The 26,608-nt window shown below is 42.6% G+C and overlaps 1 protein-coding gene across 1 annotated transcript in view; it reads right to left on the reverse strand.

Annotated features, from left to right (window-relative positions):
- The window catches only part of LOC127971730 (X-linked interleukin-1 receptor accessory protein-like 2), a 201,810-nt gene that overhangs the window by 91,276 nt on the left and 83,926 nt on the right, over positions 1–26,608 (reverse strand). The window contains exon 3 of the mRNA XM_052574949.1: positions 7,331–7,604. Coding sequence (XP_052430909.1) covers positions 7,331–7,604 — 274 coding nt within the window. The remainder of the gene's footprint in view (positions 1–7,330; positions 7,605–26,608) is intronic.

The following is a 26,608-nucleotide window of genomic DNA, read 5'->3' on the forward strand; positions in this document are numbered from 1 at the left end:
ACAAGGTTAGAAGTGAAAATCAAATATGTATTTACAATGTTCACAAGAGACTTAAAACAACACAATAAATCCTAGGCTAATAAAAGCACAGTCTTTCCATAGCATTAAAACAGTCCTTAAGAATACCAGTCTGCTGCAAGTCCCAATGTGAATGTGAGAAGTGTCCACTGGTGTATATACAATCCAAAGAAGGTGATAATCCAAGTGTGGTTCTGGAATGGTAAGTCCACAAAGGTAACTCCTCATCCAGCTTTTGGTCAAAGACACTGTCTGTCTGCCATGCTGCCTCCTTTATACTGTTAATTTCTCATTTGAAGACATACATTAAAATGTTTAAGAGGAATAAAATGGCTAAGACCATATGGTGGTCAGTACAGGGATTGTTTTAAGATTTTAAACTTTTTTGAGAAAGTGTTAAAATATGATGACCCATTTTGAAAGTGCTGCTGCTTTTAAAACTCGATTTTTAATGATGAATGGATTTTACACCACTGTGACCAGCTTCGTGCTGAAGTACTTTCTCTTAAAAACATTGTTTTAAAACTGGAGAAGGATTTTAAATACTGAAAAGTCATTTTAACCATGAACTGTGTTTTAGAGAGAGTATGGAGTTAAAATTTGATAAGGTGGAGGAGTATGTGAAGGAGAAAATGGCGGCTTTAGAGAAAGGGGTTGTGGAGTGTTTTAGGAGGAGAGATAAAAAGTTGGCAAAACAAATGAAGGAAAAGAAGAAACTTCCAGAACCCACTGTCTCCCCTCCAACCCTGTGCCCTCCATCATCAGCTCTGCTTCACCTCCACTTTACTGTTCCACCGTCTCAGCAACTTCGCTGACCGACGACAGAGCGAAGGACGGAACAACATTCTCCGAGACATCAACAGGGCCTGATGTCACCAACATCTTCTCCGTTCTTTCCTTTTTCCACTGGTTGGACTTTACTACACAGAGCCATAGTCCACAGACAAGCTACACAAAATCCCTTTCAAAGAATCGCCTCTGATTTTGAAATTGATTTGGTGTAGATTGTCAGTGAACTACGGCTTACCGACTTACCTTTCCGGATCACTTAGGCCCAATCCCAATTCTATTTTATACCCCTTCTCCTTCCCCTACCCCTCCGCCTACCCTTTCCCCTTGTCCCTTGAAACAGAGTGTCTAGGGGTAGGGGAGAACATATTCCCCTTAGGATTGGGACACCACTACCATGACATCACAATCCATCATTCGTCGTCGAGCTCTTTCAATACACACATATACTGGTGTGCATTAGAGCCTTTAATTATCATTCTGGATTAATGAGCTGCTTACTGACACACACACACACACACACACACACACACACATATCGAAAATCGCGCAGCTCACACATCCAGGAGAAAATAAACTTGTCAACGCTGCCCCATGACTTTTATTAAATACAGTGACGAGAGGATACAATCGTTGTTTTTAAGTAAACTCACTCTCTAAAAAGAGAAACACACAGACACAAATACATGCATGAATGTAACATAAAACAAATGATTACTTTTCGTTAAAATCTTTATTTATGCAAAAAAGCTTACATTTATGTGTCTTTTTGTTCGCTGAAGCAGCCATGTTGAGATAATTCATACCCCTTCATTTGAAGTGTGGTCCCGAAAAATCTTCGTTTGAAGGGCTATCTGGCCCTTCCCCTTACCCCTACCCCTCCAACCTTACAGCAACTTGGATTGTATACACACAGGGACACTCACATTGGGACTCAGCGACACACTGGGACACTTGGACTGTTTTTAGGGTATGGACAATATAACTGTATTCTTTTAACAGACTGAGTTTACCTGGTTTTATCGTGTTGTTTTGAAAGTATTTTATTGTGAACCTGTAAATACACCAATCTTATTATCCGTATATCTGTTTTATGTAATTCTTTCAACACGTTTTAACTCTCACACAGAAAAGTCAGAACACATTTCAATTTTAGTAACCCAGCCTGCTGGGCTGAGCGTTATAAACTCTTGTCAGTCAGTTCTTCTCAAAGAGTGCATCAGATGCTACGCAAAATCATCTGAACTGAGACAATGTTTACTTGAGCCCTGATAGTAAAAAAACAACAACAGTAAATTAAATGATAACAGTATCAGGATTCTGCAAAGCACAGAACACAACGAGCGCTGAATGAAGTGGAATATTCACCCAGAAAACTCTCATGACAATAAACTAGAATATATGCTACTATTTACAAGTGATGAAGACAATCTTTCAGTTCAACAGCTTGTGCACAGTTCTGTACTACAGAAACACTTTACCACTGCAAATCCTTGGGAATGATTTCATGTACATTTAACAGCATGTGTTTTTCAGCATGTACTGCATATTTAAAGTGCTTTTCATTCCAAAGTCATTTGTAATCTAATGGATAAACCCTTCCATAGCGTCAAAGTAACCACTGCACTCTTTTTGTTAGTAGCTTGTTATATTGCTGACTATTTTTTCACAATGTTTTCTTGTCTATAGTTGAACTTCTTTAAATGGTGTGTCGCTTGTAGTTTGTCAAGTTGGATTTAAAGTAGTTTCCCCGACACTGACGAGCTGTCTTTCTCTGTAGCCACTTACAAAGTCAAAGTTTCAGATGGGTTCAGATATCAGACATGCTTTGGATAATTCCAGCCTGGAGAAAGTGTTGTTCTGAGCGATCAGGGAGCGGACAGCCTTAATGGTATTAGTAAACTCTGCAAACGATTTAGTGTCCATCAAATCCAGGACAGCATGACATCAGCTTCCTCAACAACAAATAACTGAAAAGTATGGGAATGCCTTGTATAATCAAATAACATAAAAGAAGCAAACTCTCAGTTTAAATTGCAGAGCTAGAATCAAACTGTATTAACTTCACCCTTGATGCGACTGCATTCAGTGAGGAGACGCTCACGACTCAAACAATGGTGTCACTCTCACAATACAGTCCCAACAGTCTGAGCTACTGTACACAGACACAATTCCTGAGTAAACCTATGACTGAACATGACTTTCTTTGACAGCTGAAAAATAACGCGACTGCACTGTTCAGTACACGGAGCTCTCCTCTAATAGTGTACGTGTGTTCTGTCTCCTGTTCTGACTTCTGTTCTGGCGCAGCTGACATAGAACAACATACACTATTTGCGTCCAGTGAATAAATGGTGCTACGCTGATGTAAAAGAGACAAATTGTTGAATAAAGTAATTGTAAAGTTGTTTTTGTTTTCTTTGCACAGCAAAAGTGTTCTCATCACTTCATTAAACTCAGATTGAACCACTGATGGCAGATGGACTATTCTGACGATGTCTTTCATACTTTTCTGGAACTTTACAGTATATTTTACTTGGCAGTCTATGGGACAACAGGCCTCCCAGTTGTCATCCAAAATATCTTAAATTGTGTTCCCAAGATGAACAAAGCTTTTATGGGTTTGGAACAACATGGGGGTAAGTAACTGATGACAAAGTTTTCAATTTGGGCTGGAGTAACCCTTTAAATACATTGCTGTCTATCGAGGGCCAGAGAGCTTTCAGATTTCATCTGAAATATCTTAATTTGTGTTTTCCGAAGATTGGAACGAAGGTCTTACGCGTTTGGTACAAGGGTGTGTAATTTTTGACAAAATGTTAAATATGGGGTGGATGTAGTAACCCTTTAACATTGATCCACAAATCCATCATTAATAAATAGATACTAAAAACTTTGATAAGGAACGTAATGTAGTGTCATAGTCAAGATGTTCCAGAGACAGATCAGTTAAACCTTGGATTATGGGTGTGTGGCTCATCTAACACTGCTATAGTATACAATATAACCCAGTGGGCACCTTTATATCAGTTTGACATCAAATACTGTATTGGTCAAGACTTGATCAAGATGCTGTAACATCATTTTAAACTCAGTTTGGACAGCAGTTCCTCTTCAGGACCTCTTCTGATCTCTCCCTCCGCGCCACCAAGGAGACCGCCCGAGTGATTGGGCGGTCCATGGCAGCTATGGTGGCCGCGGAGAGGCACTTATGGTTGACCCTGTCAGGTATGAAAGAGTGGGACAGGGTTTGCCTCATGGAAGCCCCGATTCAGTCTACTGGCCTGTTCGGCTTTCAGAGGGCAGCCTCTGCTGGGGTAGAGTGGTACACACCGCAGTACACGGTGCCCGTCTCGCCTCAGCGCCCTCTGGGGGCCGATCTGCCAACCCTGCCAGTGTTCCAGGGCGCAGCGGGGACAGCGAGCATTGGTCTCAGTATCTTCCGCCTGTGCGCGTAGCGGGGCTGAGACGCTCACGGCACCTGCGGGGGCCTCTTACACCAGAAGTCAGTCTTGAGAGACTGATTCCGTTAGTAGATTATTTAGCAGCGAGGAAACTACTGCCAAATGTATCTCAATGGGTCCTGCACACAGTAGAAAAAGGCTACCATATTCAGTTCGGCTATGCGCCGCCAATATTCAACGGGGTCATCCCGACGATAGTCGGCTCCAGGCAGGGTCTGGTTATGTAACAGGAAGTGAAAACCCTAAAAGAGAAGGAGGCCATCGAGGTGGTCCCTCCTCAAGACAGGGAGTCCGGATTTTACAGCCGGTATTTCATAGTTCCAATTATAGACTTGAGGGTCTTAAATCGTTCAGTTATGAGATTGAAGTTCAAAATGCTCACAATCAAGCATGTTGTAGCTCAGATCAGGTCTGAGGACTGGTTTGTAACAATAGATCTCAAAGATGCATACTTCCACATATCCATCCTTCCACAACACAGGAAGTTTCTGAGGTTCGCTTTCGGGGGCGAAGCTTACCAATATCAAGTACTTCCCTTCAGCCTTGCACTCTCGCCCTGCACGTTCACAAAACGTGTAGACGTGGCTCGGGTTCCCCTGCGCATGCAGGGCATCCGCATTCTCAACTATATCGACAATTGGTTGTTTTTAGCTCAGTCAGAGCAGGTTGCGACTATCAAGGTCACGCGGCGCTGCCTCCGACATGTGGAAGAAACCTTGGTTCTTGAATCAGGGCCCGGTGCTGGGAGCTCCTTGTCACAGTGTAATACTAGCGATGGACGCATCTCTCACCGGCTGGGGTGCAGTCATGAGTGGCCACCCTGCCCGTGGTCTGTGGAGCATTCACCATCTAACATGGCCTATCAATTGTCTAGAAATGCTAGCAGTTTATCGTGCACTGAAGTACTTCCTCCCAGACCTAAGGGGTCACCTTATGTTGGTGCGCACCGACAACACATCAGTGGGAGGTCTGCGTTTGCGCCCTTTGTACAAGCTGGCGCACCAGATCCTGGTGTGGTCCCAGAGCAAACTCCTCTCATTAAGAGCAGTATATATTCCTGGGAAGAGACTCAAGAGACATCACAATGTCCCCTTTGGTTCTCTCTACCTCATCCTGCTCCTCTTGGACTGGACGCCATGGTATAGACCTGGCCGAGGCTTCGTCTGTATGCCTTTCCCCCTATTGCTCTGCTCCCGGGAGTTCTGGCGAGAGTAAGCCGGGACGGGGTACATCTGTTATTAGTAGCCCCATTCTGGCCGGGCCGAGTATGGTTCGCAGACTTGGTCTCGCTCCTCGACAGCTCTCCATGGGAGATACCGGTCAGGACAGACCTACTCTCAAAGGCGAAGGGCACGATAATTCACCCTCGCTCAGAGTTGTGGAAGCTGTGGCTGTGGCCCCTGAGGGGGCACAACTGTTAGCAGCCGGTCTCTCAACCAAGGTTGTTGAGACCCTCCTCCAATTCAGAACTCCCTCAATGAGGAAACTGTACACCCTGAGGTGGAAACTTTTCACCTCATGGTGCAGAGACCGCCAGCTAGACCCAGCAAACTGCCCAGTTGGTACAGTTCTGGAGTTTCTACAGGCCAGGCTCTCTGCAGGGTTGACCCACTCCATGCTGAAGGTTTACATGGTGGCCATTGCAGCCTACCACACCCTTCTCGATGGCCAGTCTATGGGAAGACACCATCTAGTTACACGTTTCCTCCATGGTGCGCTGAGGCTGAGACCTCCAGTACGGTCCCGTATTCCCCTGTGGGACTTGGCTGTGGTGTTAGAGGTAATGTGCAAACCCCCATATATTTCAGACAGACATCTTACACTTAAAACCTCCTCTCTGTTGGCTATCACCTCTATGTGGAGAGTAGGAGATCTTCAGGCCCTCTCCGTGGCCCCCACTTATCTTGAGTTTGCACCTGGCACGACCAAAGCGTTCATATACCCTCGAGCGGGATATGTTCCTAAGGTTCCCTCTGTTAAACCACGACCTGTAGTGCTGCAGGTCTTCTGTCCTCCTCCCTTTCGGGAGCCCAACCAAGCGAAGCTAAACTGTATGTGTCCAGTTCGAGCGCTGGACGCATAAGTCCACAGAGCTGCCATGTGGAGAAAAACTGACCAATTGCTGGTATGCTACGGTCCCCCCAAGAGGGGTTCTCCTGCTTCTAAGCAGACTATTAGTCGTTGGAGAGTCGAGGCTATCAATGCCACCTATGAGTCCTCTGGTCGTCCCCCACTGTCGGGAGCCAAGGCTCACTCTACTCGGGATATGGCGGCCTCCAAGGCCTTCCTAGCAGGTATATCCATGCTGGACATCTGCAATGCTGCAGGGTGGTCCACGCCTTCTACGTTTGTTAAATTCTATGGCCTAGACATTCCAGTGACTCCAGGTGCTTCTGTCCTCTCATCCTAAGCTGTGCTCTTTGGATAAACCCTAGTCAGAGGTTTGGTAGTCTGGCGGCGTTGGTACTCATTCCCCAAAGCGTTGTTCGACACAGCTTGATTTCCTGAAGAGGAACGTCTCTAGGTCACGTATGTAACCCTAGTTCTTCGAGGGAACGAGACGCTGCGTCTCGGAGCCATACCCCCGGCACCCCTGCCGGCACTTGCTGGTATTCAAAGCTGACGCCAGCTGCGCGGCATGTGCTTTTATAGCTTCCTTGCCCGCTTACGCCACCCCGACTGTGACGTCACGCCCTTCCATTGGACTGATTACACATGATATTCAGAGTCGCTTGTGCTAAGCGAGTTCCCCAAAGCGTAGTTCGACGCAGCGTCTCGTTCCCTCGAGGAACTAGGGTTACATATGTGACCTAGAGACGTTTCTTCCAGGGGTATTTTGGAGAACATATAAAGTTTAAATCGCACACTGAAATGTTTGACGTTCAGTTCACATTGAATCACTGTCATGTCCAGTATTTTGATGTCACCTTGATTTGGATATTTGTTTTTTAGCCGTCAGTTTGATTGGTTTCCAGCATCTGTGGGTGATGTCAGCTGTGATACAGGGCTGTGTTTTTCTCACTTCACACTTCATTTGTGTTTGATCACTAATGACCCACCTGAGCACACAAGTGTAAAATCCATTGTCCTCCATCTCTGCGGAGCGGAACCAGATGGAGTCTCCCTCCTTACTCAGCCGGTGACCCGAGAAAATGATGGGCTCCTCGGAGTCGCCCTTGTTCCTGTACCAGATGAGCCGCAGCTTGGCATTCTGGGCCACGCTGTAGTTGGTGCGTATGTAGCTGTAGAAGAGAGCACACTTCACCCTCAGCGGCTCTCCGGCCAACACACGGTACGTCTTCAGATCCACCGACCAGTCAATACAGCCATCCACTGTGGAGACAGAAGACACATCCATTATTAACACCCCACGCTGTCATAAGGAGGGCTTACTCTGGGAATAGATTACATATCTGGAGTCTGCAACATATGCTCAGTGCCAAAGATTGATAACAATGAATCTGAGGTGGAATATAATTGATTTAGTGCTGAAACCTGGTTATTTAATTCCTAACATTGGTTTCCTATTTTAATATAATTTTACAATTTCATTATTCCTGTGATGCAGCACTGAATCAACATCATTCCTCCAGTCTTCAGTGTCACATGATCTTCAGAAATCAGAATAATATGATGATTTGTTATCAGTGTTGAAAACTGTGGAGACTGTGATATATTTTTTCAGGATTTGTTGATGAATAAAATGTTAAATAAAATATTTTATATATATATATATATATATATATATATATATATATATATATATATATATATATATATATATATATATATATATGTTGAATAAACACTTTTCTTTTTAACTTTTTATTTATCAAAGAACTCTGAAAGAATTATCACAGGTCCCAAAAAATATATGAAGCAGCACAACTGTCTCCAACATTGATAATAAATCTGAATGATTTCTGAAGATCATGTGACACTGAAGACTGGAGCAATGATGTTGAAAATACAGCTTTGAATTTCACTAAAATAAATTATAATTTAAAGTAAATTTAAACAGAAAATTGTTATTTTAAATTGCAATAATAATTTATACAATTATTATTTTTTGGTTAAATAGATAGTCTTTATGAGCAGAAAAATCTTCCTTAAAAAATTTAAAAATCATACTGATCCCAAACTTCTGAACAGCGGTGTTTGTGCCAGACCTCACAATTGTGGTTAGTGGTTTGTTACAAAATCAGTGGCTAAATGCTGAAACAGAAGCAAATCCCCTGCACAGCCATCTGCAAAGAGCAACAAATCCATTTCCCTCTCTCTCCCGACACTCGCCGCACACTCACCGCGCTCCAATATTTCACACTGATAGAAAGATGAAACCCATCAAAGTCACGGCCACCTATCAGCAGCGAACGCTGGGATTTATGAGCAATTACAGAGGTGTTTGTGCGCGGACACTGACTCATCACTGCGCCGCCTCCCATCACATAAATATCTCTCACATTCAAAAGCTGCCAGAGCTGATTTATGTCAAGCGCTGTCACAATCACACATTTACGGCATGGATTTTTGTTATATACGCTCGGCCTGATGAATTTCACAGCTGCGGGAAAGATGGAAGGAGAAAGTGATATCACACATGGCTGGACAAGAAGAGAGGGTTGATTCTGAAGGGCTAGAAATCACACACACACACACACACACACACACACACACTTGTATGCACTGAATTAGTTTGCTCTGCTGCCTTCATGCCACGCGTCTGAAGCAGAAACCGTGTGGAGCTCACAGGTTACACGTTACGTAAACAGGCAGCCATATGTCGCCCCGAGTAATTTCACATTTAATGCGCTTGTCTTGAATGATTAATTTATCGGATATTGAGTGCAGCACAATGGTGTAATTGGACAAGATACGCCTTGCTTGTCATGGTAATTCTTGTTAGAATGCATCACGGTAAGCGCCTGAGCGAGGCTTTGTAGCGGATCCTAAACGTTTGCATATGGATGAGGCTGAGGATTGTGCAAAACAGGCTCTGAGAACTGGGCCGGTCAGAAAAGAGCAGACGTCACGCCAGCACAGCAAGAGGGCATTAGTGAACTTTTCAACAAAACACAAACTCGAGAGCAAGATATTACTCACGGCATCACAGACACCTCGGATGGGTCGCGAAAGGCCACGTCACATGATGAGGAATCCAAACAAGACACTAGCATGTAGAGCCAGCGTCCCTAGTGTTCAATGTTGTGCATCAAGGCATTGTTGCATACTATATATACATACCATATATATATAAAACTGCATGCAGATTTGTGCAAAATTTTGAGGAGCAAAAATGCATTTGGATTTGGAACAGCTTGATGACAGAAAGGAATTAATAACAGGATTATTTTTGTGATTTTGTGCTCCTAATGTGAAATCCATGGCGAGGCCCTGCAGTAATTGTCTGACCTGTTTCCCGCGCCGGCTCGCTCTATTGTGAAGCAGTACAGTAATTCCAGAAATGAAAGCTGAAGCAGTACAAAAAGTCAATATCAGAACAGCAGCCCACCGTACGCTTTGTGCTGAAATGCAGTTTCACTGCTGACTTACGTCTGATAGCGTGTTTATAATTCTCCTAAAGTGTGAATGGATGGCTTGTAGTGGACATGTATCTCCAGATGGAGCTGGCTGGACGAGGACCCCCGGGTGAAACGGTCTCAAAGGCTAATCAATGTAGAACCGCAGCGAGGGTTAGGGCACGTGATTGCACCTGTATGCGGGATGTGTTTGATGTGCATCGACTGCAGCGCAGCTTTGACTCTCCACAGGCCGTTCATTTGAAGCCTGTCATGGCCATTAAGACTAGAGAGCACCGTGAGTGAGCTGCTGTCTGTGTAACTAAACCAAGCCGGATGTGAGACATTCTCCACAAACAACCTCAAACACTTCCAATCTTACTGAGCTAATGATGAAACAATCTATCAGGTGCATCAGCTGCTTTCATTAAGATCTTTTTTATTACATGAATGTTAGCAGTTCATTATTTCATGATGTGAGCGAGGATGGTTTGTGTCTTCTATCCATTCAAAGTCTAACACTTCTGGACGCTCGTTCTCGTTCCTGTCTACTTTCCAGCCTTTATTGCTTTAGTATATTAATCCATGTAAGTGTCCTTGTGGTTTTCAGTGAGTTTCAGGGATGAATCTCATGAATAATGAATGATTTCAGAGAATGTTTTCTGGTCCTCCAAAGCCAAAAGTACTGTAAAAAGACTTGCTGTTGCAGAGGCTAACGATACGTTGTGTCAACTAAGAAAGAGGACATTTAATTCTAAAGGCAAGGAGTAAAAGAGTGATATATCTGATTATTAGCCTGAGCTTGAAGCTTTTTACTGGAAAAATAACACTTAGTAGTGTTGTGAGTTTTGAAGCAGTTGCTCTGAATCCGTCTCCGGTGTGTTGAGTTTCTTTCTTAAAATTCCACCCCCTCTCGAAAGAAGAAAGCCATCGCGTTTACAACTGTGATGACGAGAGCTTATCAGGATCAACTAAATGCTGGTTTTTCAAAAGTATGTGAAATATTTAAAGTTTGCAGGATATAATCTTTCAAATATGTCATAGAGCTTTACACAAATATCTGTTATTGTGGCGACATTTCCATGCCTCGAAACATGACGATGAATGAAACAAACTGTGATTGGCTGTTTGACATGTCTTGGGCCTTGGCCAATAACAGCTGAATGAAGAGGATTCCTGAGGACTGTTTCAATGAAATCCATGAACAAGCAGTCAGAGAAGTCGTGTCACTGAAAATGCATCTTAACACCAAGTGTTCAAGTGTTCCCTCGAACAAAAGACGACTGACGGCAGGACTGAAGAGTAAACCACTGATCATCTGTCCTGTGTCCATGCCTCCCACCGTCTCCCACTGTAAGGTCATTCTTCATCATCTCAGATGACTTTGCAATGCAGGTCTTTAAAAGCAGGGCCATGTTTTACACTGAGAAAGCATCAAATATTTATACAGGTGGTCATCTGTGCTTCTTTCCAACATTTTTAAGTCTTCAGCTTGTTCACTGGTGGTTTGAAGCCTACAGTCTCTGTAGAACAGTATTCATTGTGAAATCTGCTATAAACTGAAAGAGTTTCTCTCAGTGATGTGGTCTTGCCTCTGTCCTGCTGAATAATCCACCAGATTGACTCTTTATCAGAAGTCAATCCCCTTCAGTGTCTGCTCTGGTTACAGTCCTCTTGCTGTGATCGTGTTTAACAGGAGCCGATCATATTCTTCTCTTAAGAGTGTGTTTAATTGGTGTCATCGCTTGAGGCGCAGCTACAGAACAGACCAAAGCCTCATTTCAGAGCTATTTATACATGATTGGTTTTGTAAGAGGTGTTAACCGGCCAAAGAGCGTTACACTTATTGTAATAGAAGTCTACAGATTAGTTTCTACATATATGAAATGGAGATGTAGTTCAGTTTTGGTTCAAGAGAACATCTGCAGTACTGAACTGACCGTCGGGGTCTCAAGAACAAACCAATTAATCCTGACAGTTTTTATATTTCATACTAAAGCTGCTATACTCATACTGTAGTGCATACTCACAAAGGTAACGCACAGACCATCTGTCCCTCCAGAATGCACAGCCACATGTTGTTTTCAGATATGAGTTTTTCATTGAAACCATATGCTTGTATTATAGCACCATCTGAACTGACTTCTCACTTATATTCTGTTACAGTGAGATGATTTGGCCTGATCCGTTAAATCAGTATCCACAAGCACGACGTGATCCAACACTTATGATTGAACGAATAAATAATGCATCAAGCAGTAAAAACGTGCTTATATAAGCATGCATGAGATCTCATGAGATGAATAATCTACAGTAACGACAGCGCAGCTCTGAAATATCCCTGATCATCAAAGCTGTGGTCATCTCTATGTAATAAGAGTAGGAAAGAACATCCCAGATTCATTTATTTCTATCTGTTGTATGAATATTGCTGTGTGTTTCAGACTTGTCTTGTCTCAGATGTGTGATAAGGAGGATCCATCTTCACATTAAACATTGATTTTAATGTTTTAACTAGTAATCTTATCTCTTTACCCACTACCCCTGTACCACAGAACCTGTATCTAATCATAGCTGTAGCTGCACAAGTGTTTTACAATTCAATATGAGCTCAATAAATGTACACGGTAGTTAAAGTGTGATTCTTCATATCACTGCTGACTGTAAACCGCAGTATATTACCATCAGCTCTAATCTGCTAAATGCATCTATAACGCTTGTAAAGCTCCTGTGAAACAATGAAAAGCTCTGTATGAATGCATTTGACTTGACCTGAAATGAAACTTACTTCTGGTTCTCCACAACACTGGAGCTCAGGGATTCAACTTGAAAGCAAAGCCAAGACAGCAAATTAAGAAGAAAACCCATGTGACGTCACACTTATTAGTGCAGCTGTTTAAGCCTGCGTCAGAGGGATTGATCAGCGAGAGCCACTATTACTCCAGAGAGAGAGAAGAGGAGCCATCACAAGCTCCAGCAGTTAAAATGAAGAAGAGCGTATGAGATGAACAAAGAGCAAGACATGACAAACGTCTCGGTGCCGCGGGACAATAAAACACATGCTGACTCTTTACAAAACACATCTCAGATTTCTGCTTTCTAAATGGCAGGTTTGGAGAGAAGGACTGCATCAGTAATGAGCTGAATCAGAAAGGATGTGTGCTGTACGTGCTCTGGAGTGTCAGGTGATGAATCAGACGAGCTTGTCCTTCTGAATGTTTGCTGATCATTAAAGCGGTGGAGTGTCTGTGTTGGACACTGACGGACTGAGACACACAAGCTCTTAATGAACTCGCTCACAGCTCAGTGTCAGGTGCAGGCTGTTTCCTGGACACTGTGTCTTCCTCCCATGAATCAGTGTGACATTTCCTCTGACAGCCAATCACACCACAGCAAACACAGTCAGCCCTGAAATATATCACATATAGAGCCGAAGCACAGAAGCTCTGAATAACTCAGTGCAGGGTGACATTATGAATATCCAAACACTGTAGTTGTGCTGCTTCATTTTGAATATGAAAGCAAATCCAGTTAAACGGAGTACGTTCATCAGTCTGTGGAAAGGATGTGGAAAATGTAAGCAGTAAAAGAGGAGAAACGTCACGTGACAGTCTCTTGATGCATGTGTAAATCTTCAGTATTTGAGGAAGCAGTGGTCTCCGCTCCTCTGGTCTGCTGGTGTGCTGGTGTTAGTAATATCGACGGTGAAGCGTCTCTACAGTATGAGAGCTGAGCAGAGAGGTCATCCTGAAGCACCTGTGCAGTTTAGCTCATGACCACGTCCTCACAGAGCAGCACTGATCGAGTCTGAGCTCAGCACCAGTCACATGCATGTCTCTGTATATTACACATTTATACAAAGACATGGTTTAAGTGCATAAATAATGAAGAAGATGCCACAGAGACAGGGGAGATCTGAAGTGAAGGATCTGTGTTTCAGTGACCGGTGTGTGATGTGTTCTTGTGGTTTTTAAGGTGACCTGACCAGGCTTTGGTGCTCCTGGACTGTGCTGCTCACAGACTCTGAGCTGTCTGCTGTGATGGCTGTACCAGTAATAACTGCTCAAAGAGTTAAGGGCAGAAAACAGACTGAGAAAACAACATACAGTACAGCTGAACACTCATTTCTTTACTCTTCTATAAGAATCTCTGAATATTACAATTACAACTTCTGTTCAAACAATTCAGAGAACGGTTATTGAAAACAAGTAGTTAGACATAATAAAAACTAAATCATACATTACACTAAATATCCATCATCAAATTGAATTTATTTAGTTGATTGTTAGTGTGTGTGTGTCTTGCTTCAAAAATGTTAAATGTAATTAGGCATGCTGTTGGCAGAAAGTGTTATCTTAATTGAAATGATTGTGATGCACATGAAGGGCTGAAGGACAGAAGTGTATTAATATCTGTCTGGTCATGGTGTGATTTCACTGCATCTCTGTCAAAGCAAATGGGCCCAAGAGTTTTTATGACTGATGAAGCCATAGATTAACTCCATTATCTTCCACGACAGCCTGGAAACACCTCATGTGCAATAACATTATCCTTATGCAAAATACCTGCACTGATAGCATCGGAAATATAAAGCATTTACTTTCACCATCATAACAGGCAGAAATATGTACAGTGATAAACATATTGGTTATTTTTAATATTTTAGTGGATATTTTTACGCTCTCAACCCCAATCCATTTCTTGACACCATCTACAAACGTACCAAGCACATTAAGTCAATGTAAAGTTGCTCTACAGCAAAGGATGGTGTAATTCTGTGTGAGTCACAGATGAACTGATCCTCTCACACACACTCCACTGGACCGATGCCGCACAGAGGGTCCCAACCTGATGATGGGACAGCTTGAGCCACACACAAATGTATGTAGAAGTCATGCTGTTTTGTTTTGTTGGACTCAGTGAAGGAACTGAAAAATGTACCAGCACCGAGTAAGACATTTCCATCAGAAGATCAGCTAATGTGGTGAATGATGCTGTGCTGCGTTGTCATGGTAACATTATGAGGAGGAAATGATGCTGCGTCCAGAGTGAGCAGAGCTTACAGAGACTCTCATCACAGACCTTCCTCACATTGAGAATCAGTGTGTTAAAGGAATAAATAATGATGACAGAGTGTTCATTTATTTCCAGGCTGGGGTAAAGTGATAGAATCAGTCGAAGTGAACGGAGTAAAGCACGAGAGAGGACAGCAAACTGATGGAAAGATCATAATTTAAAATGAATGATAGCACACAACATATAAGAGTGTCCAGCTGCTGGTGATGAGTGTGTGAGTCTGAACTCTGGTTTGGCAGTGAACGAGAGTCAAGTCACCTTGATTCCTGCTGCTTTCCGGACTGAATCCTGTGCCTGACCCATTACTAAAACCTGCCAGCAGCGCTCAAACCTGCCGGACTCGTGAAGGACATGTGAGAAAACAACATATATGCACTCATAATAAGCAGATTTTTCTCTGGTAAGACTGTCTCCTGTGTTTCAGGCTATATTCATATGCGGCAGGAGCTTTGGCTTTGGCTCCTGTTAGTGAGATTATGTGGACATTTCTGGCACCAGCCTTCAACATGCTCATTAGTTCGGTGTTTCTCTGGAGACAGGTGATTTTCTTCGAGCCGGATCCAGCACCTGTGCCAGACACCCTTTCACACACACCCAGACCTCACAATTCAAGGACAATTTAACATTGTGCTGCCTGCAAAACTTCATGATGACGTCAGCCGTGTCAAACAGCAGCCGCCTCCATCAACATGCCTCTGGAAAGTGAATCAAGCCGTTGATTCCAGAGTATGAGATAGTTTATCAGCGCAGTGCTGGACGAGGAGGTGAAGAGCAGTGCTAAAGCACATATCTCAGGAGTGAGCAGTGATGTGACGTGATGTGAGGAGTGTAAGGTCTACTGTTGAGATGTCTGATCAGGGCAAGACTGTGCTCACACTGGACTGTGGAGTTGGATGGGGGGTAATGGACAGGGCATCTAGTCCGAGGACTGGTTTGTACTGATAAATATCAAAGACTCGTATTTCCATGTTTACATCCTTCATCAACACTGGAGGTTCCTGAAGGTTTGCTTTCAGGGGGAAGTATAACTATATCGAGTTCTTCCCTTTGGCCTATCACTCTCACCACGCACTTTCACGAATTGTGTGGATGCTGCTCTGGCTCCTCTGCGACTCCAGGGCATCTGCATACTCAATTATATCTACAATTGGTTTATATTAGCTCAATCAAGATGTGGTTCTCTCCCATATGAGAGAGCTGGGGTTAAGACTAAACACCAAGAAAAGTGTGTTTTCTCCACTACAGAGAACCACTTATTTAGGCGTAGTACAAACATGGCCGAGGCTTTGTCTGTATGCTTTTTTCCAGATCGTTCTGCTCCTGGGATTTCTGCAGAGAGTCCGCCGGCCTGAGTATGGTTCTTGGACCTGGTGTCCTAACTCGATGGCTCTCCGCTGGAGATTTCGATCAGGAGGGACCTCCTCTCTCAGGCGGGGGGCACCGTTCTTCACCCCCACCCAGAGTTGTGTAAGCTGTGGGCATGGCTCCTAAAGCGGGCACATCTCCTAGCACCTGGTCTCTTAACTGAGGTGGTTGAGACTGTGCTCCAGTCCAGAGCTCCCAACACAAGGAAATAGTACGCCTTGAAGTGGAAGCTTTTCACTTCATGGTGCAGAAAGCAACTGCGAGATCCAGTCAGCTGCCCATTTGGTCCAATTCTGGAGTATTTGCAGGAGCAATTCTCAGAAGGGTTATCTCCCTCTACTCTGAAAGTATACGTGGTGGCCTTAGCTGCTCACCATGCCCCTCTCGGTGGTCAGTCATTGGAAAGACACCCACTTGTCTCTCGTCTCCTCTATGACACCCTGAGTCTGAGGCCAGTACAGCACACTAAGGTGACCTCATGGGACCTGGCAGTGGTTCTAGAGAGCTTGTGCAATGCCCCCTTTGAACCCACAGAAGAAGTACCAGTCAAGTTTCTCATGCTCAGGACTATTTGTCTCCTTGCTATTTCCTCACTTAAAAGGATCAGGGATCTTCAGTCACTTTCTGTTTCATGGCTGGAATTTGCTCGAGGCATGATTAGGATCTCCCAAGAGGGTCTGGCTGCAGACCACCACTTGCACTCTCAGACACTTGCACTTCCGCTAGCGACGTCACTTCCGGTCTTTATTTTTTTATTTTGTTCTATTTTTTATTACTTTTCAACAGTACCCAGGTGGTGAAGATAAGAAAAAATAAAACAAAATTGAAATCACTTGCAATCACCACTTGCACTCTCCGCTACCTGTGACGTCACTTGCAGTCGACACAGATCGTGCGTGTTGCCAATGGAGATAAGACGCTGTGCTGGTGATTAAATGATTAAAACTAATTTAGTATTATAACATTCAGGGTCCTGCAAGAAAAAGACAAGACCCACAAATCCGTGGCAAGTCTGTTGCTAAACTTTTTCCTCCCATAGAAAAACATAAACACTTAACATAGCTTAATATATTAAAATGCTATTAAAATATCAAATTAAATATACAGTTTAATAATATAATGAATATGTATATAGTATTTTCCTCACATACCCAAAAAAAACGTGGCATAATGTGGGATAATGGACTAAGCTGATAAAGGCCAAACTCAATATGCTCCTCTACATTATTAAAATATATAACTAAAAAAATCGGTGAAAACAAGGTGTGCCCAGAATAAACACAACATGCAAAGTTTCACTTTAAGCATTTTTTCATATAGAATAAACTGTTTACAGCCCTTTTACATCACTGTCTTTGTTCATCTTTAGTTGAACTTTATCTCGAATGTCGATTGCATGTTATGTCACAGGTAGCGGAGAGTACAAGTGGCGACTGCAAGTGACATTGTAATTAAATTCATTTTATTGTCTTCACCACCAGGCTTCTGTTGTAAATTTTGAGAGATTGAAACAAAAAGTAATCAATAAAAAAAACTAAAAATAAAAATAAAAAAGACTGCAAGTGACGTGGCTAGTGGAAGTGAAAGTGTCTGAGAGTGCAAGTCTGCAGCCAGACCCTTCTGGGACCTCTGGTGACCAAGCAGACTATGAGTGCTGTAGGTGGGGGGTCGAGGCCATGTCCCTATCCTCCGAGTCCCCTGTCCTCCCATCACCTACGGGGCTCAGAGCGCACTAGACCAGGAGTATGGCCGCCTTCAAAGCTTTCAACTGGGCTGTGGCCTTGCAAGACATTTGTGCTGCGACGGGCTGGTCCTCTCCGCACACTTCTGTCCGCTTTTATTACCTAGACCTGGCATTTACAGTACTTTGCTAACTCAACTTCAGACAGGTGTATTTCTGTCATTTTTGTCCAATTCCAATATCATTTCATAGATATATTTCAGATCTCTTCATTTGAACTTATACATAACCACTTCTATGAAGAGTATTAAATAATTTGAAGTCATCCCCATCACCAAACATATACATCACACATAACATGCATATCATTCTGCATATCAGAAGCAGTGGTTTCTTCAATAGCCAATGAGCATTTAATATCACTAATGTACTGTAAAACCTCTCTTATAACTTGTTGTGTAATCCTCTTGAAATAACTGGCACCAGAATCACACAGAACAGAATGAAATCATGAGTCAACTGTGAAACACTATTTTGAACTACATTTCTATTGTAGATGTTATGTCAATTCCATACAGTCACTCAGTCAGCAGCTTCCCGATACTGAAAGAGCATTGGAGAAGCGTGTTTCATCACTTCTGAAATCCCATTTAATGCTGCCAGTGCTGCGGAAATGACTCACTTTCACTAAACAACGTTTTAACAAAATTAGATTTTTTTTTTACTTTCAATTATTCACATGTGATATAAGGTCAAGCTGTAAGTCTACTTAATTCATTTTTCCCACTTTAAAATTATTCTAAAATGATTAAACATCCCATTAATTGATTTCACAGAATCTTTTTTGTAAAGTGGGGTGCACCGTGACTAATTATGGAGTGAAAGCGATCTCGATGTCACATGAAATTGAGATGTAGCTCAGGCTCTCTGGGGACACAGAGAGAGAGCATATGGAGAAATACAAAGACAAAGTGTAGAGTCAGGACAGAAAGAGAGAGTGGCAGTGACCCCATGATGAGCAACCCAAACGCAAGAGTAAAGGAAGGACACAGAGACGCACAGGAGAAGCTCTGAGAGGAAACAGATGGAGCGTTTCCACCTCCTCATAAGCAGCAGACGTCCAGCTCATCCTTCACCCCGGAGCTTACAGGACCTCCTTCACTGACAGCTCTGACACCACGGGCCGCTTGCATTGTATGCACCTGTGTGTCTGCACTCGCTGCGTCTGTCCCTGGCTGGCCTTATACGAATGACACTCACTTTACAGCGTGAGGCGCAGTGCTGTAAGTGAAGCCTTGGCACACACACACACACACACACACACTTACTGGAGCTAGCTTCCATCCAGCCCATCCCCATACTCACAGCAATCAAATCATTACGAAAGACCATTCCTCTGAAACAAACAACAGCTACTAACACTATGACCATTCTCTGACCATCAATCAATCAATCAATCAATCACCTAAATAAGAATTGGTAAATTAGAAATTGGAATCATTTTAGTGAATTGGAACATGTGGACAGTTTGTTATGTAACATCACCTAAATAAGTTCCTGAATACATCTTCAGTCTGGATCCAGTCCTCACAAAGATCAGAGATGACTGAACGCCTGAGAAGAGATGATCCTAACATAAAAAACTAGCTATAGGTTTAATCGCAACATCGCTGTTGATTGTTCACCATCTGTTTGCATGATTTTTACTGAATATTTCTGCCATATGGACATTGTCACCTCACCACTGATAAGTTACTCCTAAATATAATGTAGAAACTTGATATTTTTCTGTGAAGCTACATTGCAAAAATCTGTGAATGCATTTTTTTAGTAATACCACTATCACTTTTTGGTCATCATACTACATGACAATATGACTACAATGGCCTGACACACCACATATGTATATTTATAGTAGTATTAAAGTGTTGGAAACAGATCGTCTGCTCACAGCTCTTCTGAAATGGTTCAGTATTCAGTATTCAGTGTTATTGAGCAGCTGATTCGCTGCTTGTCGTGTGGAGGGCTGTGGCTAATATCCACAGATTTGTTCTGGTGCACCAGCAGCTCGTTTAACATCTTTTTACTCTCTTGTATTTTCTAGTTCAGGTTCGAGATGTGGATTTTTCATGAAACTCATTACATGACTGATGATGAAACGTATTCTCTTCAAGACAAACTCTCATTTGAGACTCAAATGACCATGCTGACCACCTGAGATTGTTGTAAAGTGGCACAGATAATGAATAATACAGTGAAACCCGAGTGTAAATCATTCCTATCAGTCTAACAGTCATACCAGCACACAGACAAAAACACAACATGAAAAAGAACTGCATTATCAACAGTTGCAATAATTTATATCTAGGCCATATAAAAAAATGCATTCTATTGAACAATCATTCTTGGACAACATTATACCTGTATAGATGTACTGTATATTGATTGTTTTCTCATTATAAATGTTTAGCAAAAGAGCATTTGTTTTAAACATGGATTGTCTAAGACAATGAACATGTCAGGTCTGAGTCTGAGGACTGATTGGGGAGCATTTGTTGCTAATGCTAACCCATCTGAGGTCAGAGAGCAGTGTGAAAGCTGTTTTCTTGAACACGTGTGCAGCACACTGGAACTGCTGTGTGTTGGAAATGCTTTATGTGGCTACAGTTCTCAATCCATTCGAACTGCAGCTGATTGATTTCTCACAACCGCTCGTCTCAGAAAGAGGAAGCTGCATCTTCTGCTCCAGAGTCATTTCCTCGCCAGCGACTGATGAGAAACAACCAAAGGTAACAGAGCAGAGTTTGGTCTCCAGTAAAGCATCAGACCTGGAGACGCTGGGGTCGAGTTTGATCTGAACTTCTGCAGGTCACTAGTGTCTCTGGTGAACACAACTATTACTGATAGTAATGTTTATGAATCTCAGTCTGTGTGGTGGACATCCACACGTCTGCTCGGTGGACTCATGTTCAGTTTAGGAAAGCAAGAAGACTGCCCTAATATTACGTTCTCCTACCCCAATATTTTCATGACAATGCCACTCCAAATGTAAAAATATCTGACAAATTAAGCGAGGTCCCTTCCACAGACTGCACCGTTCCCCTTCTCCAATGTGTCCTCCGTCTCTGCACATCTCTGTTAATGCCATTGTTTGTCTATTTACATCTGCTAACGTAAAATATACAGACTTGGAAACTGTGATCCTGGCTGTATTGTCCGTTTCCAAAGGAGGAATCATCAAGCCATTTCCCAGCTGGCAATTTGTTGTGAGTGGCTTTTCTAAATATATTGGGCTTAGTTTAAACAACTACATACGCTGAGTGATTCACTTCAGTATCAGACGGGTCACTGTGGTCACTCTCGTTTGTGTAGAGCTGAACATTTCTCAACTCTGTCATGTCTCCGGACACACGCTGTCAACAACAGTCAGTGTCGCTCAGATCGTTGTGAACTGGGCTTAAAAAGATGCTAGCTAACTAACAACAACTTCTATTTACAACTCAATGCAAAGGGAGTAAAGGTGCATACGGTCATGCATTGAAGTGGAATCTGAACTGAAGTGTGGCACGCCGCTCTGATGCAGGGATGACCAACGAGTCTCAGAGAGACGCTCTCCTCACAGAAGAGTCTGGGGATAAGAGCAGGAGCAGGACTCTGTCCGTCTGAACACCGTCTCAGTGGAGACATGCGGCACAACAAACAGGAACTCATTTAATGCTTCAATAGTCCAGCACTTTTTCTGTCTAACCATGCTCTTACCTTGAAGAAATCACATGTGTGTGTGTGTGTGTGTGTGTGTATACAGTATATATATACTGGTGGCATAGAAAGCATAGAATCTGAGCCACAGATAGTGAAAGAGTATCAGCTCCTCAGTGTTTAACAGCTGAAAGATAATCAGTGTATGCAGTTTGAAGTGACTGATAAATCTGTCATAGTTTGTGTTTATTTCTTTCAGTCTTAGAGAGATCAGTAGCAGATATATACTGTTCTTCTCTAACATTATGTTTGTCAGTACATCAGTTGACTCAGACCAAACACTGGCTATGTTTACATGCACGATCTGAATTCACTCTGACTGATGAATCTGAATGAAGTGTGTACATGAACGCTAAATACAGTGATCTGGTTCATGTCACACGCTTCAAATCAGAATAGATTTTATTTATCTTTGACATTTGCACATATATAGAGGTTCTCACTGTTTGCATATAATAGCCAGGGTCCTACATGGTTTCTTTAGTAGTTTTTAAGAGCAGAATTAATATTTATAAATTTATGGATAAATGTACATATAAACCGCTGTTATTCAGTACTCGTTCTGATTGAGCTCGACTGGGTCGATTAAGGTGTTTACATGAAGGATTGATTGAGCAGTCAATTCAATAAGAAATGAATTATTTGGTTGCATATAAACATAGACACTGTGTGGACATTTCTATAAAGAGACTAATGAGAGAGATGGGAACACATAACTCATGTCTGCTTACAGTGGGAACCAATCATGTGGCGTACTGTAGGGTTACCTGGACTGATTCACAGAAGTCATTTTCTACTGTAGAAGTCACACTTGAAATAAAACATTTGTTTTCATTATTATTACAGGTAACTTTAGTGTAAAATAAGTGTTTAATTTCCCCAAACTACACAGATGTTTCTTAAACTAAGGTCAGAAGTGTTAAATGGCTGTGGCAGGGCCAGGCGGCTCGGTCACTCTTGAGTCGGCGCGTGGATCAGACACAGACACATCTCGCTCAGACTGGCCAACAGGAAATGGATAAATGTGTGTACAAACCCTCAGCTAATATCCCAGCAGGCTCTGGGAAGCGGGGTGAGCCGCTTCATTTACCACATTCTTCTTTCGGCTTTGAGAAACAGTCTCATGCTGGGAAGCACTCGCCTCTCCTGTGCCTCTTAACACAGTTGAGGTTCCACACTGAGGTCTGTGTGGGTCCTAGCCCCGGTGTAGTGATGGGGACACTATACTGACAAATACCACCGTCCTCTGGATGAGACATTTAACCGAGGTCCTGACTCACTGTGGTCTTTAACAATCCCAGGATGTCCTTCAGGAAAGAGTAGGTGTATAACCCTGGCATCCAGGCCAGATTCAGCCATTGTCCTCTGACCATCATGACCCCTGAGCGTCCCATACACTGACTGTCTCCTCTCCTCCAGTAAACTGTGTGTGGGGGACCAGGACATTCCCCCTCTGTGTACAGTGCTTGGAGAGCCCAGAGAACCACTGTATAAATGTAAGGAATTATTATTATTATTAAATAAAATCCCTTTTTTTTCTCCATACAGGCATTTATTTGCATTTAATTGTATTGCAGTCATTATCATTTACTGTATATATTTTACAGACATTCACTTCACACACTTTAAGTTACTCATCTAAACATTGTACTGTCTACCGGCTCGCATTGTTAAGCAAGCACAAATATTGACAGCATCTAATAAATACCTTTTCTATCATGTAGTTGAATTCATTATTCATATCGGTCATGTTCCTAGTGCTGTAGAGACAGTTCCAAACACCCAGTTAACTGAGAACATGTGTTAATATGTTATTATAGACGGAGTATGAGACGTTCTGTCCCCTGCTCTTTGTTGTTTTCTTCTGTTGACAGTGTCCTCTCAGTCCCAGAGGCAGTGGGGTGATAGAGTGACCCGGCCGGGTAACCTGTGTGACTCAGCCGCCTCGGGGACAGCAGCATGATGAAGAGATGTCAGCCCAGGTCTCAGCTGCATTTGTTTGTCTGTACAGACATCATTTAACACCGGTTCACTGTGCTGGGGTGAAACCACCACTGATCTCCTGACCACAGCACATGGACAATACTCAATCAACTGACTGACTGCTAACCTCACAAGGAACTACAGCAGAATATGATCTATAAATTACAAAAACAACTGTCATGTGGAATGTACTGTGCATTAAAGAATTAAAAATGTGGAGAACAAACATGTTTGTGACATCTGCAGTTTGACTGAGCTCAGACGAGCCTGTGTTCTCCACAATCACATGTGTATGAATGAACACTAATAGAGCAAACATCTAGTGAAGTCAAATCTGCTGATGATGTAAACTAATCCTTTACTTCTGAAACAGACAGACAGACTGAATCAAGCGTTCCAGCTCTAGCTGTTTTCGCTCCTGTCTATTAGGACACATCTGTCTCAACAAGGACTGTGTTTGGGCCCATTTTGGTCAAAGCAGCAAGGTGCGTTTGTTTGCATGTTATTGTCCGATTTCAGTGATCTCGTTCCCATTAAACCCAGCTTCACTGTCTGTGTTCAGTAGGTGAGCTGACTTCTAATGGGCAGACAGACAAACAGAAGACAGGCTTTGGATAAAGTTAGCTGCGGCTCTGGGACATGGTTTAGGTTTGTCTCAGGCTGTGCTCTTGTATATTATATTGTGAAAGTTCCTTTAGTCCTGCCGCCTGTTGAGCCTGATTGAGCAGATGGAGTAATATTCATACCACTGCTATCATAAACATCTATATTCCTGTGCTTCGGTGACTGCGGAGCGTCTGAATGTATTCCAGAGGACTTCTGAAGCTACGGGACTCTACAGTACTATCCAGACATTCAGAAAATACTCAGCAAACACATTTCTTCTCTCTGATGTCTGTGTGTGCAGTACAGTACAACTGTATCGCATACACAAATACTGTACATGTGTTGTTGCTTTTATGTTTGTGAATTATGTTCATGTTTGCATCATCTATTCATTTTTGTTCCATGAATGGTTGATTGTATTATGCTGGATGAATGTATCTGCACAGAACTGGATTAATTGCACATCTAGAAGTGCACAGCATTCAGCTGGATTTACTGACTCGACCGGAGGAAGAGAACTAAGTCTACTGTGGGGCTGCACACAGATATCTTCTGCAGAGATGTACAGTCTGCAGGGGAAGCAATGGTTTCTCAGTGGACACAAGAGGATGATGAAGCCATTGCCAGCGCTAATCTCATGATTATATCTTCACATGCTAAGTGTTCCTTGAAATATTTCCCAGTAATTGTACTGACCATGTGAACGAGGGCTCCACCAATCAGCTACAGGACTGCCCTCACATTACACAACTCACATTTTTATACAAATCATAGGATTTTGTAGAATTGTGTAAATATTGTAGAAACATAATTTTCTAGAAAGTTGCTTTGTAATGATTTATATCGTAAAAAGCGCTATACAAATAAATTTGAATTGAATTGAACAAATGAAATGCATTTAGATTAATGGCCAATCTGTTCTATTTTCTCATGAGATGACATTGATAATAAACACGAAGAAAACAATTATTTACTAAAATTGAATTGTTCATGTAATAGTGTCTCTGCTCGTATAATGCACACAGTCCAATGCAAAGCTTTTTTTCTGTGTACTTTTAGTAGAAATGTGCAAACATCTGACGCGGTTGGACTTCAGCTGCTAATGAATCTGATGCTTTGAGGGCAGTTCTGTCTGAGACACACGTGAATCACAGAGAAGAGCTGAAACGCTGAGATAGCTGGAGGTGCTTCTCAGAGCCACAGCAGATGTCTTGAGCTGAACTGAAACGAGCTTTAATGATTCTCTTCAGCGCTCTCTAAAGCATCCAGAGACACAGAGACACCTGGACAGATCTGCAACATAATAAGATGACCCTACGGCAGGATGAGGTCCATGGGGAGATGGTGTGAAAGTCTGATGTGTTCCACCGTATCATTGTGAAAAGGTTTTTAGTTCTCATTTGACTGCTTTAATGTGATGTATCTGTATGTGTAAGGTTCAGTCAGTGGCCAGCGTGTGTTTGTATGAAGTGTGAATGATGGAGATGATGAATCAGTGGTGAAGTCATGGCATTAGTAAAGCGTAGTGTCACATCCAGATATAAACTGAGACTGTGGTTTAGTGTTCAGTGTGAACACAAGTCAATCACAATCTTCAAGGATGTTGGCAAGTTTAAATAAAAGATTATCACGTGATACACAACAAGAATGCAATATATTGTGTGTGATAAACAAAAAGCACATAGCACTCGGGATCATGGAGGAATGAGCACATCGTGTTGGCTTGATGAACACAGAGCTGAGATCTGAATCCATCGAGGAAGGAAGTATGATTTTCCTTTGCTCAAACTATGGAGATCACTACAAAGTTTTCTTTGGATCAGAGTAAGATGTCGAGGTCTATATCTTTGCCCCCAGATAATTACCCATCATGCATGAGAGCCTGTACTACGCTTTGGGAAATGCATATGTGTGACCCAAAAATAGATTTGCCCTGAAAGCGAGAAAATGATTAAAACTCTCTCAGAACATGAGAGCTGTTAGTATAGATTGGCTCATTGCTGGACTGTTGTGATGACTGTTATTGAGTTATAGAGAAACACACACATTCACACACTGGATGACAGAGCCAGGGTTATAGATACGATGTCTCCAGTAACACTGGATTCTGGATCCTCTCAAAGTGAACTGCTCCTCACATGCGTGCAGGGTCAACCCCAAAACAATCCTAAAATGCAATGTGACCATGTGTGGCAGGACTTGTGATGCTTGAAGTGTGAAGTTTTGAAGCTGACACATCACTTTAGCTCAGACCTCGTCCCTCCCGCACATCTGACCAGCTCTGCATTAATGTCTGTCGCCTCATGCCACATTTATGTGTGCGAGGAAAGCCCAGATGATACGCAGAG

This window comes from Carassius gibelio, chromosome B14, assembly GCF_023724105.1.
Source record: "Carassius gibelio isolate Cgi1373 ecotype wild population from Czech Republic chromosome B14, carGib1.2-hapl.c, whole genome shotgun sequence".
Lineage (NCBI taxonomy): Eukaryota > Metazoa > Chordata > Actinopteri > Cypriniformes > Cyprinidae > Carassius > Carassius gibelio.